The following is a 15,322-nucleotide window of genomic DNA, read 5'->3' on the forward strand; positions in this document are numbered from 1 at the left end:
TGTTTCTAAGGCCTGGCCCAGCCAGAGCAGACTCCTTGTTATTCCCAAGACCCCCTCTGTTTTTTAAAGAGGAGGGTCCACTCTATAAGGCCATATAAGAGAAATAAGACAGGGAAAATCCCCCCTTCCCGCCACCCAGTGCTAAGGATGGAATCCAGGGCTTCACACATGCTGAGCAAAGGCTCCACCACTGAGCCACAAAACCCAGCCCTAAATAGTCCTCACAAGCATCTGCCCACCCGAAGGCATATGGCCAGTGAGTTCTCATATAAACACTTAAGTACACTCATGGGCATTTTGGTACCATCAGTCCTGGATTCACCCCCACACCCACTTGAACACACTGATCCATAAACACAAGGAAAGACACAAACAAATGCAGAAATACACAAGCCTAGAGTCACAAACATATCCAGAGATACATAAACACACTTCTGTTACACAGACACACAGATAACACATGCACCCCGAGCCACCCAGTTCCCAAGGAAACGCACTCCCAAGAATGTCCGGAGTGGGGCCAGGCAAGGCTGGGCTTGGTGCCTTGCTCCAGAGATGAGACAAGGAAACCCTTAGCTCCTGGAGCCCAGGGAGGGGGAGGGCTTCAGAGAAGAACACCCATTCCTTTGTGCTTCCGCCTACCCCTCCACAGGCTGCCAAGCTTCTAAGACAGGCGAGCCCAGACAAGAAGGCTACTGGGGGGTGGGGGGTAAAGGGAGTTTAGGGTCAAAAGAGAGTGGGAGGGTACATACTTGGCAGGGTGGGCTTCTGGCTGAGGAAGGGGGGTCACGGGGGCCACAGGAAATGCTTAAAAATTCCATCATGGCCTCAGGCCCGCCCTCTTCTCAGGGAACTGAAGATGCTCTGGGAAGATCCAACAGAGGCATAGGGAGCACTGCTCACAACTACCCTGCTCACAGCACGAGGGGCAAAGGTGTTCTTAACCATGGAAGCAATGGGATTGGGGGCTGGGGAGTAAGGGCTGGGCCACCTTTGAACTTTGCCCTGCTTCTCCTGGTTTCTCTGCTGTCTCACCTGCACGCACCCAAATCCTGGAGCAGATGCTCCCTCTGAGACTGAACCGGACCATCAGGAACCAGATGGCATCATGACCAAAGCCCCATTTCCTGGGTTTCTCTTTCTCAACCAGAGTCAGAAACCCTGAAGCCCTAGAGAAGGCAAGGACTTGCCCTACTGCTGCTGGGGACCTGTCTCTCTGCAGTCTGTTTCCCTACCCTGTGCTCACCTCAGGGGCAGGAGGAAGGAGTGGGGCATGGTCATTCCTAGGCCAATTTTGAAGAAAATGGCACTTAAAGGTCCCAGGCATGTGAATAGAAGGAGCTTGGGAGACAATGGAATGAGTGGGATTTCCCCTGACAAAGGGCTTCCAACCAGTGAGAGTCCCTCTGTGCAGAGCCAGGGTAGTCCAAAGCTCTGGTCTTCATTATAATCTCACCTCTGGCCCCGCCCACATCTGCTTTTCTTATTCCTCTGATGGAACAACTCACTGTATGAAATGATGCTCAGAACCTAGTTTCCAGAGGACTTCCACACCTGGCCTGTCAAAGTGCCACCTGGCCAGCCCTTTACCAGCCTAATAACCATCATAATTAGGGGTCCTTACAACACAGGGTCTCCCTTGCATAAGAGAATGGCTGGTGCTTTGGGAAACAGAGCGGTGACCATATTCATGACAGTCTTGTAGCAGGAACAGGCACGTCCTCAGATTTTGCCATCAGACTCAGCTAACTTGCCCCATTTCCACAGGGGTTTCATCTTCCTCAACGGCTTCTCTAAATTCCCTCTTGGCATCAAGGAACAGCACCATTGATCCCCTTAAGACTGCTGTTCCGGGGCTGGGGTTGTGGCTCAGCGGTAGAGCGCTCGCCTAGCACACGCAGGGCCCTGGGTTTGATCCTCAGCACCGCATAAAACTAAATGTTTGGAATAAATGTATTGTGTTCAACTACAACTAAAAAAAATATATATTTTTTTTTTAAAAAAGACTGCTGTTCCACTTGCTCTGTCCCAACAACCATTAACAGCCACACACACTCGCTCCCAGGCCCTCTGACAGCAGGAATTAGAATCTCTTCTCTCCGCATGGTGTGGGGAGGCAAGGTAAGGATACCCAGAAATGAAAAGCAGGTTGAAGACAAGTCTGGCTGCTGGAGGGGTTTTGTAAGTCCAGAGGCACCTGACTATGACCATTCAGGCAGTTACCATGGTAACCACCACGTTAGGTTTCCCCTATACCCAGCATGCACAAGCTGTGACCAAGAGGCTCCTTCCTCAGTTTAGGGGCATCAATCTTACCCTGAGTGAGTCGGGTAGGCTGCCGGATGGGGAGCCCATCAATAGTGCAGGCATTGCCACAAGGATAGAGGGTGAGGGTACCCTGCAGGTTCTCGATGTAGCAGTGCTCTGGAGCCAAGCCTGGACCCTGAAGTGAGATGTCTCTGGCTGCGGAGCCAATCACTGTTCTCCCTGAAGACAGGAGGCAAACTAAATCAGGGGACTGTCCAGGCAGAGAGAGCAAGAAGAGTCACTGTGGGAATCCATTTCACCTGCTGCTCCAGGGAGAATTTCTGCCCACCACAGCTCACCCCTCCTGGGCCCCTGAGTCTGGTTGAGACTGTAAGTGACAAAAGCTCTTCTCTTTTTTTTTTTTTTTTTTTAAAGAGAGAGTGAGAGAGGAGACAGAGTGAGAGAGGAGACAGAGTGAGAGAGAGAGAGAATTTTTAATATTTATTTTTTAGTTCTCGGCGGACACAACATCCTTGTTGGTATGTGGTGCTGAGGATCGAACCCGGGCCGCACACATGCCAGGCGAGCGCGCTACTGCTTGAGCCACATCCCCAGCCCCAAAAGCTCTTCTCAAACAGAAAACTCTGCCTTGGAATGGGAAGGCACAAAGGGCACAGGAGCCAGACTGAGAGAGTAGAAAAGGAGGATACCACCTTTAGTTTCTCTACCCACCCACTAAGTTCCTTTTTCTTTTCCCCCTTCTGGCTGTTCCCAGCCTTTCTTCTAAATCTTGCTCTCCCCTTTTCCTTCTGCCACCTGCAACCCGTCCCTTCCCTTCCTTCCTCTCACCCAGTACAGCCTCTCCCTCAGCCCCTCCTTGGCAGAGTCCCTGGGACTGGTATTTGGAGAATGTGGGGAATGTAGTATCACCCAGGCAACAGGTGCAGCCAGGAAAGAAGAGGGGAGGACAGAAGCTGAGAATTATAGGGAGCCACGCCAGGGCCTCCTCTTGGGAGATGGAGCCCCCTCTTCCATCTCGTCATTCTCCACTGGTCCTGCCTCTCACGCAGGCATCATCCTGGAGTGGGACCCCTTTTTCCCTGGGACATACTGGTTGCTAAGAGCAATGTGCTCTCCTTCTTGTTTCTAAACTGATCTTTAATCCTAGAATGGAGCCAGATTATCTACCAAAGAAGGCAAGCGGTCTGGGGAAGCATTGCTGAGACAAGGCCAGCATTGCTGGCAGAGGCAGAAGGGCCCCCAACATATGCTTGGGAATGGCCTCCAGAACAGAATGCCTGTAATATGAGGGTGGGGAGTCCCTGTCCACGCTTACCTTCCTCCAGTGGCAGAAGGGTGATGGCTGTGCTGAGCCGCCCACTGCCCAAGCTCACCAGATGCGGTTTGTCCGTTTGCACTTTCAGCCCTTTGCCTGTCTCGATCAGGTCCAAGGGTCCTTTCTGCAGGTAGTGGGGGTAGGAGATGAGCATCATTATAGACATTGGGCCAGCACCTTAACACCCTAGTCCCAGTCACACCAGCATTCTCTTCAGCCCTTGTCCCTCTCTCTCCAAAGGGCTCTGAGGTGCTGAAAGGCTTAGCACAAAATCTTACACAAAGCATTATTCCACTAAATTGTAATTAGATCTGAATCTAGGCCACTAACTCGCCCCACTGGATTTATCTCAAGTCTTGGCTCAACTGCCCCTTTTGTCTATTAAAACAGAAACAAGGAGAGAAGGGTGGGGGCAGAGCACTAGGTAAGGAGGAGGGGGCACTGTAGAGGAGGGCCAGCCCAGCTCCTTTCAGTTTTGTCCCTGGCTATCCACCTGGCTGCTGCTTGCCTCTACTAAACTAAGCTACAAGGAAGGGCGGAGGCATCGATCCAGGATCCAGCCCAGTGATACAGTCCAGGGACAACCTGTAAACCGCTTCTGACTTTCAAAGGGGAGTTTCTAGGTGAACCAATTAACCTGATTCAGATAAAGACTCAGCTGTTAATAGGCTTGGTAACTGGGGAAGGACAGAGAGGAACAGAACTGCTGCTCTCATCCTTAGGCTAGGGCCACAGATGGGTAGAACAGCTGAACACATCCCCATCAATAACCCTCTTACGCCATGGCCCCAAACCCACTCACCTGCACCACAACCTGGGTCTTGCATCCAGGGCCTACCTGGCTCCTAGTGAGAGTATCCATGGTCCTAGGACTCCAGAGTTCCTGGGGACACAGGATAAAGGTGAGATGGGGAGCTCAGGGTAGAAGAGGGAAAGAAACAGGCAGGTAGCAGCAGCTACCCCCTCCTCACCAGCCACAACACAGCCACCACACCTTACCAGTCCTGGCCCTTGCCAAGGTAAACACAAATAGCCTAATAGGGCCTGGCCTGTATTTCTGTGCTTTCTTGCTCTATGCAACCTAGAACTCAAATCTTAGCAGCTGAAGACGCCCAGCCATCTGGAGCCTTAAGTAGGTTGGGAGAAATCCCACTAATGGGTTGGTGGAAGAGCAAAATCCAGGGAAGCCCCTCCAGGGACACCAGTAGACAAAGGGTCTCCAGGTGGGTAACTTAACTGAAAAGGGCTCCATCCCCCATCCTTTCCTTTTCTTCCTCTGCCTCTTTCCCAGGGGTCTCAGTAGGATGTTTTTTCTTTCTTCCTTCCTTTTGGGAGGGGGTACCAGGGATTGAACTCAGGGGACTTTACTACTAGGCTCTATTCCCAGCCCTTTTTATATTTTTTTAGTTGTAAGTGGACACAATACCTTTTTTTAAAAAAATATTTTATTTTAGTTGTAGTTGCACATGTTACCTTTATTTTATTTTTATGTGGTGCTGAGGATCGAACCCAGGGCCTCGAACATGCTAGACGAGCACTCTACCGCTGAGCCACAACTCCAGCCCCCCCTTTTTTTTTAATGTGGCTGAAGATTGAACCCAGTGCCTCATGCATGCTAGGCGAGCTCTCTACCACTGAGCAAGCCCAGCCAACCCTTTTTATTTTTTGAGACAGAGTCTTGCTAAATTGCCCAGGCTAGCGTTGAAACTTGTGATCCTCCTGCCTCAGTGTGCCCTCTTAAGTTGCTGAGATGATAGGCATGAACCATTGCCCCAGCTAGCAGGATGTTTTCTTAAAAGAGACACAGGAAAAACACAGCTATTCTTGCCATCTCTGTTTATCTCAACTCTTACGCCTTCTCTTCCCCAGAAAGCAACCTCACCTCAACCTAATCAGCTAAGTCTCAATGGTGACTATTACTGGGAATGTAGGACTATTGTGTTCTTACCTAGCTTGGTGCTGTAGGAAGCTTAGATTCCAGAACCAGAACTTGAATCCCCACCCACCTACCACTACCACCCATCCCTCTTTCCCTGGTTTATGATTCTAGTACCTGAGAAATGTGAGGAAGACCTTTGTGTGTTACTGTGTGTCTACATGTCCATCATCTGGCCAAAGTGTCAAAGTGAGAAACATTCATTGGCTGCTGAAATATTGCCCAGGAAAGCTAAGGGCTTAGGGAGGTAGATAAGGAAAGCAGGGTGTCCTTATGCTGTTTCTTGCTGCCATCTACCAGGTGACTTACAGAGGAAGTAGGGGCAGGAGCCAGCGTTCCAGGGAGTGTCTGACCCTGGCAAAGGGTCCCAAGGGCCTCAGTCATGGAGCTACTGAATTTATCCTCCCAGGTTCCACCCTTCCGGGCCAGGACTACATCATCTCCGTCACCATTTCCCACCAAGCTGGCGGAAGAGAGGCCGGAATAGTGCCTGGGGCCCACCCCAAGCCTGCCTGGGAAGAGGGAAGGCAAAGGCCATTAACACACCAAGCCCCAAGCTGGCTTGGCACCTGCCCAGGCATCCTGGCCACAGGGAAGTTTCCAGGGACAGATTGCTGTCCTGCTTCCTTAGACTCGGGAAAATCCCTCAGCATTTTCTGAGGGAGTAGAGACAAGAGAGTGGATTGGGAATGGGGAGTTTATGTAAAAGAATGGGTAAGAAAAATTAAAAAGTACACAATGGTGAAGAAAAGGCATCATCCTTCAGTGAAGAGTTTTATTTTTATTTTTATGTGGTACTGAAGATTGAACCTAGGGGCATTCTATCACTGAGCTACACTGCCAGCCCATTTTATTTTTTATTTCGAGAGGGTCTCATTAAATTGATGAGGTTGGCCTTGAATTTGTAATCCTTCTGACTCAGCCTTCTGAGTGGCTGGGATTATAGTCATGTGCCACCACGCTCAGCTGGAAAAAATTTTAAACTGGGATACAATAGCCTTAAATTCTCTGCTGACTTTATTATTTATTAGCTATAAAATCTTGGACAAGTTATTTAACTTCTCTGGTTGTCAAGTCAATCTTCTATAAAACTATAATAATAATAATTTTAAAAGATTGGATTAGTGTTTGCCTGAGGCTAAAGGTAGAATAGAGAGTGAATAAATGGGCACAAAGATTTTGAGAGGGTTGATAGAAATGTTTTAAAATTAAATTGTGATGATGGTTGCACAGCTCTGTAAATACACTAAAAATCATTGCACACTTAAATTGGGTGGATTTTATGGTATATAAATCACACATAAACTGTTAGTTAAAAAAAAAAGATTGGAGATTCAGTATTTTACTAAATGACACTCTACAAAGTGCAAAGCACTATAAAAATGCCAGCTCTTATTATGAGTTGTGAGACCTTGAGCAAGGCACTTCACCTTTCTGGGCCTCAGTTTCTTCATCTGCCACCCTGGAGTGTTTGTCACTCTGAAGCCTTTCCTGTGATCATTTATTTACACCAAAGAAATTCAAGTGGAGATAAAGAATTATGTTGATGGGGAATAAGAGTGATTAGATGAGAGGCCAGAATGGAACAAGGAGGTGAAAGCAGAGGGAGAGATAAGGAGAGAGTTGTAGGAAGAAGATAAGAGAATATGTAGAGGTGCAAGGCTGTGGCTCCAGCTCAGAAACCTAACCCAAGTGTAAGACTTCCAAACCAACCTGCCCCAGCACCAGAGCTGCATTGACACAGGGGTCTCGCAGCGCCAGGGAGAGCGGCCACCTGGGGGCGTCCCTTCCTCAGACCCCAACCCCAGCCGGGGCGGCGAAGCGGCTCTGCGCCCGGGCGCCCCCCACTGGCTGGCCCGCTTCCGTCCCACTCGGCTGCTACCCACCACCCTCGGCTGTAATTACTCACCCGCCCTGGCCTCTGCTGCCTTTCTGGGAAACCCTGCCCCGCCCCGCCGCCAAAAAAAGGCCGCTGCGGTGTGAGTCCCACTCTGGGGCAAGGAAGCCGGCTCCCACACCCTCACATAGATGCCCAAATGCCTCCTCCGGAGCAAGGTGTGGACGCCTAACTGGCCAGATTTGGAGAGCTACAGGGAAGGTCCCCGACTGCGTCGAGGAGGTCACCCCGGACTGGCCCCTTTGGCCTCCTCGCCTAGCGGGAACGCGCGAGCAGCTGGGCAACACGGGACACCGGTCCCAGCCTTGTCTGCCGAGTGGGGCGCTCAAAGACTCCCCTCGGGACCTCGGCACCCGAATGGGTGAGGTGAGGCCCGGGCCAACCAGCTCTGGCACCGGCAAGCATTGAAGGAGGCCTCCTGGGGCTCCCAGTGACGCCCGAGATTCGAGCTCTATAGCCAGCCGCCGAGGGAAAGGCCTGGCCCCCGTGGGACCACTGCTTGCGACCCCCAAGCGCTCACCTTGGTCCCGGGAGGCCAGCCGAGGCCTCGCCCCCAGTGTCGCATGGCTGTGGCCGTTGGCCTGCGGCGCCGAGCTGGGGTCCTCTCGGCCCGCTGCGTCTTTCGCCTTCCCGGCACACATCCGCCCTCCGGGAAGGGCCACAGTCAGAGGAAGGAGTCAGGACGGGAAGGAAACTGAGGACGGGAAGGAAACTGAGGCTAGGAGCCCAGAGGGCGGGATGCCCGAGCGGGGCGGGGGTGTCCAAAGGCCCCAGAAAGGAGAAAACTTAAATAAAGGCGTCTGCGAAGGGACTGGGAGGGGAAAGTGACACTCGGGGGGTTTGAGGGGGACGTTTAAGAGTGAGCCTGGGGATAAGAAAAAAATGAAATCAGAGGAGAAGATTAAGTGCAGGGGATGGCGGGGGAGAGACTGAGGATAGACGATGGGGAAAATTGGGAAGGTCCCAGGAGGTGGAGGGGCAGTGGAGGGGGTGACCGTAGAGCGGTAGGTAGGCGAGGTGGAGGAAAAGAGGGAGATTAGGGGCAAACCAGCGGCCCCACAAGTGGGGGAGAGGAGATGCAGCCAGATGACAGAGGAGACAGCCCCAGTAAGAGATGTGAGTGTAGTTTGGGGGTGTGATTTTTCGTTGGGGGATGCGGGAAAGGTTCATCTCGTTCACCTCTCTGAAACCGGCAGGTCGCATGGGATTTCCGTATGCTAGAGGCCCCAGTCACCCCCTTGGTTGCCCTTCCCCAGGCCGCCGGGTGGGACAAGGCCGCGCAGTGTTGGGCTGACTGCCGCAGCTGCCCCGCCCGCCCTGACTTCGGGACAAGAGGCCTTTCTTTGGTTGGGTAGGGAGAAGGAACCGCTTGTTTGCGCGGTGGGGAAAAGGAATGGCCCCTACACACAGCAGCTTGCAGCTGGGCAGCTGCAGGAAGGGGACTGGCATGTGTGAGGGACTGCATGTGTGAGTGAGGCTGACTGTGTAGGTGGGGACTAGGTGTGTAAGCGGGGCAGCTTGTGAATGGGGCTAAGTGAGCACAGGGTACGGTTTCCTATACGTGAGTTGTGCAGTGTGAAGCGTGTGGTGGGGTCTAGGCGTGTTGGGGTTTCTGCGTGTGTCCCAATGGCGAACGTAGCACAGGAGCTGTGTGTATGTAACGCGTGGGAGTGGAGGGTGGGGAGCTCTGCGTGTGTGCGGTGAGGATGCCCGACGTGAGAGCTTGCGCTTGTGTGACAGCTGTGGATGAACCCGCCGTCTGATGAGTCAGCCCCCGGGAGCCTCCGGGACCGCTGAGCTAACGGGCCCAGAATGCAGCCCCGCCCCGGCGACCGGGGTCCCCAGCCGGGCGGTGCGGTAGCGAGCCAAGTCCCCGCTAACGCGCCCACCTCCGCGGAAGCGTCTGGGGCGCCTCGGCAACCCTGCGCCCGGCGGCCCCACCCAGTCAGTCGTCCGCCTGCACTTCCCCATCCCGGGGGAGCCCGATGACTTGGCTCAGCCTCGGCTCCGGGGAACTCCGCTAGGCATTCGAATCCAGACCGCGAAGGCGTGGCGAAAACCTGCGACTTACTCTTTCAAGGTGCCCCATATGGCCTTCGGGACCCCAAAAGACATGGGGTCTTGAAGAGTGCCTGGGAAACCTCAAACGCGCTTCCCATCTCCTGGACAGCCCTAAGGATCCCTCCTGGACTCCCGTTCCTCCCAGCAGGACTCCTTATCCCTTCGAAATCTATCAAGGCGGCTGACCCAGGGACAAGAGCGGATACGCCACTGGGGATCCCCCTTCCAGTGTTCCTGCTTTTGGCGGAGAGGTTGGTGTGGGCTTTGGAGACAAGGGCACGCACGCACACACGCCACCGCAAATGTCCGTCTAGCCGTGGTGGTGCCTAAAGGAGAGTTTGGATCCGCAAGTCTCAGAGTCCTTTCGGGGGGGCGGGGGGAGTCCACAAGGGCCCCCTCTGGCGGCAACGTTGGCAGCGGCTTGGAAGGGCAAAATCAAGCTGCTCACGCGAAAGCAGCGAAGCTTTCCCACAAAGCCCTTTTCATCTCCACGCACTCACCTGAGATGTCCCCTCCTTCCCTACGGGTTTCTTCCGAGCTCCCTACTCTAGAGCTGATCTCGCCAGTACCTGGGGACTTTCCCTTACGCGGTCCCAGCCGCGCAGTGAACCTGCCGTGAGAGTAGTGAGAGGAGGTGCGCTTACCTCGAGGGGTGAGGGGGACACCGGTCCCTTGGCCCGGCTCCGCCGCGGCGGCCTCAAACTGGGGAGAACACAGTTACTTTTCCTTGGGAGTCCTCTGAGTAGGAGGAGAGTGAGCCTGTCCCGCCCCCCACCCCCGCGAGTCCCCGCCCCCACCCCCGTCCTGTCAGCCTGGCCAGCCAGAGAAGACGCCCTTGTGGGGCTGGAGCCCAAGGTCCCCCACCCACCCTTTCCCACAGCAGCACCTCCCCCCGCCTACACAGCGCCCGCTTTGTTCATCTGTACAGCTGGCTCTCCACCGCCACTGCCACCACCACCATCACCACCACCACAGCACCCGCGCACACAGCCTTTCTTTCCGCCCTCCCCTCTGGACTCTCCTAGACCACCCTGGACCCCTGTTTTAACGCCGTTTTGAGAGGGTGTTTTTGACAGCTTGCGCTCCCTCTTCTCTCCTATTCTCTTCTCTCTCATCTTACATGCCTAAAACCCCCACTGGTTCCCACTGAACCTCCTAGTCGGCGCAGCCCCAACATACTCTCAATTCAACATTTCCTCCAGACCATCTACTGGGGACACCTAGGTCTTCCCTCCTTACCACCTCTCCTCACTCCATTCCTAGGCCCACCACGAAAAGCCACAAATGAGGTTGAGAACCCTGCGAGGCTTCACAGTTTCCTAAGAATAGGTAAAGAAGGCATGTTAAAGTGCCACGCAATCTGAAAAGCAGAGGAAAGCCGAGTGGAGTTACTACCACCAGCTCCCCGATTAGCTCCACCACACCACAGATCTACTGGATTAAGGTTGGGCAATGGGGAGGCAGGCTAGAGACACACACAAGCCTATAGTAGGTTGAGTCTTTGAAGAATGGGGGTTAACAAGAGAAAAAAAGAGGAGCACTAAACACTTAAGAGCAGCCTAGAAACTGAGCCTGGTCAGTCATTGTCCATCTCAACCCCCACCTAGAAATTGAACACTGACAGTGGATCCTTAACTTGCAAAGCCAACTCTTGCCTCAGGAGACTGGCTGGGAGGCCCTAGGGAGCTGAACTCAGCTAGAGTGGATCTCTTTAACCTGAATGCTATAGAGGGACCCCAGAGACTCTTCCTGGCTGAAGGAAGGAGCAGGAAACCCCAAGTCTGGCCTAAATTCCAACTGAGTGGATAGCAAAAAATAAATTGTCTTTGAGATGGAAAAGCCTTGTTCTGATCTGGTGGTTTTAGTTTCTGCCCTCTCTCCCTAAACCAGAAACAGCAGGAGTCTGAACAGCAGGAATCCCTGGTCACTCATTGACAGGGCTAGCATTAGCAGGGGGCCCTTTACCACCAGACTGACCAGCCAAGCAGTGGACAAAAAGGGGGAGGGTGCTCTTTGTTGCTACCTGTTCTAGGCAGTGGAGGTGGGACAGTCAGTTTCCAGCACACACTGTGGGTACCAGGAAACCTCAGGAGTTGGGAGGCAAGCCTCGTTCTTCCTCTGTTCATACAGTTTGAGGTTCATGAAAGGACTTTAACTCTGGCCAGCCTTCATGAAGCAGATCACAACAGTAATTTTCAAGCTATTCTGGTGTGTTTAAAAAAAGAGAAAGAAACAAAATTGTTGTATCCCATATACTAACACCCAGCATTTGTGGAGGGGCTCAGATTGGGGTACCTCAGAATTTTTCATTTCCAACCCTAGCTCCTCTTTACTGTCTCGGTAAAGAATTTCAAGGAATAATTGAGCTGATCATAGAGGCAGCTGCTGCTGAGGCAGGGGGTTGAAACAGCACCTAACTGTCCTCCCAATCCAGGGACCAGCTGACCCCTTGATGAAGGCTCTGTGCAATGTGTCCCCTCTCCTGCTGTGTTGGGTCTCTATGTTCCCACAGTAAGAGCACTCAGGGGACTGAAGACCTACCGCCCCCATCCCTCCACCCTCTTCCCACTCCACATCTGGAGCCCATCAAATAACTCAGTGCTCTCTCACAGTTACGCAAGAGGTCGAGCAGCTGGGAGCTCAGGAAAGGGGGAGGAAGAGAGGAGAAGAAAGCAGAAAACAGCTTTCCAGGCATGCTTCAGACTTTCCGAAATGGAAGCAGGGGGAGAGGGCAAAGACTGGGTGTGGAAGGAAGAGTGGATTTTTTTCAAGGCCTCTGCACTTGGCTATGAATGTCAGGAGTGGATTCCACACTCCTCCTGCCTTTGCTTTGGCATGTTTCTCACTCTGTCCCTCTTCTCAAACTGCACTCCCTCTACCCCAAAAAGAGGTGATTGTTGCTCACACAACCAGCAGTCCCTGTAGATACACACCCTCTCCCAGAAAGCTATCCCTTTCTGACTTCTTTGGATTCTGTACTCAGGCATCATTAGTGTTAGGTGTGGTAGCAGCAAAGATGCCAAACAACTCCTCACTGCATTCAACTTGGGAAAATGTTCAAACTTTGTTTCAGTGGCTGCAAAGCAGCAGAAGCTCTTTTCTCAGCTTGTCCTAGAAAAATTACACAAACCTAATAGATCCAAACTGAGTGGGAAATTTGGGCAGGACAGATGACTGGTTCTGTGTCTGGAGCTTAGGATCTTCCTGTGGGCTGTAAAGAACAAGCATTGAAGGCTTGGGGTACAGATAGTGGTAGAAAGACTGTTGCATTAGCTCTAGGGCCTGCCTTCAATTTCCATCATCACACTCATTTGGACAAAAGAATGGGAAACAAGACCTGTTTCCATTTCTCTTTGCCTTGGATTTGTAATGCCTTTCTTTCAAATAACTCCTGTCCTGGTTTGGTAACCAACCTGATGTTTCCAGAACTGGATTAAACCACTTAGGGGTTAAGTAGTTAGCAGGGCAAAAACCTTCTTTTTTGGTGAAGAATGGGAGAAAGTGCCTGGTAGTTTGGCTTCTTTTGTTTGTGAGAGGGAAAACAGCCTGGAATGGGAAAGTTAGTCTAATTTCCCTAAAGGCCTGACTTGTATTTATCACTAACTCCCCAGGGTAAGATAGAAGACATTTATAGAGATGGGGTCTGCCCTTGGGTAACGGGGAATGCACAGTAACCAACCTACTTGTAGGTATAATAGGAATTTCAAAGCTCTAGAGTTGTAAATATACTTGCCAAATGAGGTAAGAAGAGGGAATGGACATGTATGTGTATGTGGTGTTAGTATAAGATAAATGTGCATAGTATAGAGGAGTCATTCTGAGTTTTTGCCTCCCTGCCCCCAGCACTAGGGATTGAACCCAGGGTTTCACACATGCTAGGCAAGTGTTCTACCACTGAGCTACATCCCCAGCTTTATGTTTCATTTGATTCTCCTGAAGCCTACCTGACAAGAAGCCATACTCTTGGGCTGGAACTGTAGCTTAGTAGCAGAGCACTTGCCTAGCATGCGTGAGGCACTCGGTTCTATCCTCAGCCCACATTAAAAAAAAAAAAAAAAAAGCAAATAAAGGGATTCTGTCCATCTACAACTACAAAAAAAATTAACAAAAACATACTCTCATTTAGACCCATGTTATCACTAGTTGTAGTTAACATTGGTCTAGCTTAGAAAAAGATTTCATAACCAGGTAATCACTGCTTCCAGTTGGATTTTTTTTTTTTTGAAGATGAGGACTGTTTCTCTCCTATCTCCTTAAAATAAACCCTGCCAGAGGTGAACTTTAACAAAAGGCTATTCTACATCCACCTTGGAAATCTCTCAGATCCTACCAAGTATGAATAATTTTAAAATCAATTTAAAGGCAAAAATTTCCATCATCAGAGATGGCACAGGTTGAGTTTTGAGATTTGTTGCTACCAAGAGTGATTTTTTTTAAATTTTTCAGTTATTGACGGACACAACATCTTTGTTTGTATGTGGTGCTGAGGATCGAACCCGGGCCGCACGCATGCCAGGCGAGCGTGCTACCACTTGAGCCACATCCCCAGCAAGAGTGATTTTTTTTTTTTTTAAAGAGAGAGTGAGAGAGGAGAGAGAGAATTTTTTTAATATTTATTTTTTAGTTATCGGCGGACACAACATCTTTGTTGGTATGTGGTGCTGAGGATCGAACCCGGGCCCGCAAGAATGCCAGGCGAGCGCGCTACCACTTGAGCCACATCCCCAGCAAGAGTGATTTTTTTAACATGGAACTCCTGTCCAGAGAGGTATGTTCCCAATCTTCTCTACATGGGATTAATCAATTCAGAGCATGAACCACAAGCCTCCTACATTAAACAGAATGCTTGACTAGATCTATTTTGCTAGACTCCCTCACAAGAGGCCAACAAAAAAATCCATGTGATATCACAGAGGAATTAGCAACCCTAATTATGACACTTGTGGCATGATTTTGGTATTCTTCACTAGATTAAGGTTACAATCGCAGCAAGGCAAGCCATATTTTAGCATCATTAAATCATATACTATTTCATTAAGAAAAAAATTCATAATCTTGGCCTTTACCATTACAATGCTTTCATTTTAGACATTTATTATTCAGAGTTCTCTATCTGCTTTCCTAACAATTTGTTTACATTCAATATTTTTCCCAAGTTGAATAAAAGAGGAATAAAAAAGTAAGATACCTTCTCTGAGGGAATTAACAATTCCCAAGGCATTCATTGCCTCTTCTTGGTTCACTCAAAAAAAAAAAAATTAATAACTAGTAATATAGGAATCCGCCCAGGACATCATGCATGCTAGCCAAGTACTCTACCATTGAGCTACATTCCCAGCCTTTTTCTATTTTGAGACACAGTCTTGCTAAGTTTCTCAGGTTGACCTAGAACTTTGATCCTCCTTCCTCAGCCTCAAGTAGTTAGGATTATAGGGGTGTCCCACTATGGCCAGCTCCTGATTCACATCTTACTGCTGCCTAACAGGGAGAATAATATGCTGCATAACATTATTCTTTGAAGATGATACTTCATTTTTCTGATTGTACAATTGCCCCTGATAAAATTAAGACTCGCTGAACCCACAGCCTCCTCCCCAAAGCCATAAATAATAACAAATTCAAAAACTATGTTGTTAGGAACATATGTGTGCATGTACATGCTCAAATGTAGAAAATACATGAGGCGCAATACCTGTAAAATGGAGGAAAAGGCAATGAATACTCTTGCTTAGAGATTATTTTCTCTTAAAAAAAATGTATCATCAATCTTTAATCTTAGATCCTATTACAGCATCCTGAATCAGCAAGCAGACACCTAAGGTAAGTCAAGAGCCTACTAAACATC

The 15,322-nt window shown here is 50.4% G+C and overlaps 1 protein-coding gene across 50 annotated transcripts in view; it reads right to left on the bottom strand.

The window, feature by feature from the left end:
- Positions 1 to 10,199, bottom strand: part of PHLDB1 (pleckstrin homology like domain family B member 1) — a 47,527-nt gene extending 37,328 nt beyond the window's left edge. For 9 of the 50 annotated variants that reach the window (XM_081271551.1, XM_081271549.1, XM_081271546.1 and 6 more), the window contains exons 1-5: positions 10,122 to 10,192; positions 7,937 to 8,110; positions 4,386 to 4,466; positions 3,584 to 3,707; positions 2,317 to 2,487 (exon numbers count right to left, since the gene is read on the bottom strand). In XM_081271551.1, the coding sequence (XP_081127677.1) occupies positions 2,317 to 2,487; positions 3,584 to 3,707; positions 4,386 to 4,466; positions 7,937 to 7,981 (421 nt within the window). In that variant the 5' untranslated portion in view covers positions 7,982 to 8,110; positions 10,122 to 10,192. Of the gene's footprint in view, positions 1 to 2,316; positions 2,488 to 3,583; positions 3,708 to 4,385; positions 4,467 to 7,936; positions 8,111 to 10,121 lie in introns of those variants that run through there. The other 41 variants (XM_081271568.1, XM_081271569.1, XM_081271567.1 and 38 more) reach the window with 16 other exon arrangements.
- Positions 10,200 to 15,322: the final 5,123 nt, after the last annotated feature.

Source organism: Spermophilus citellus (assembly GCF_964194105.1).
Source record: "Spermophilus citellus genome assembly, chromosome: 2".
Lineage (NCBI taxonomy): Eukaryota > Metazoa > Chordata > Mammalia > Rodentia > Sciuridae > Spermophilus > Spermophilus citellus.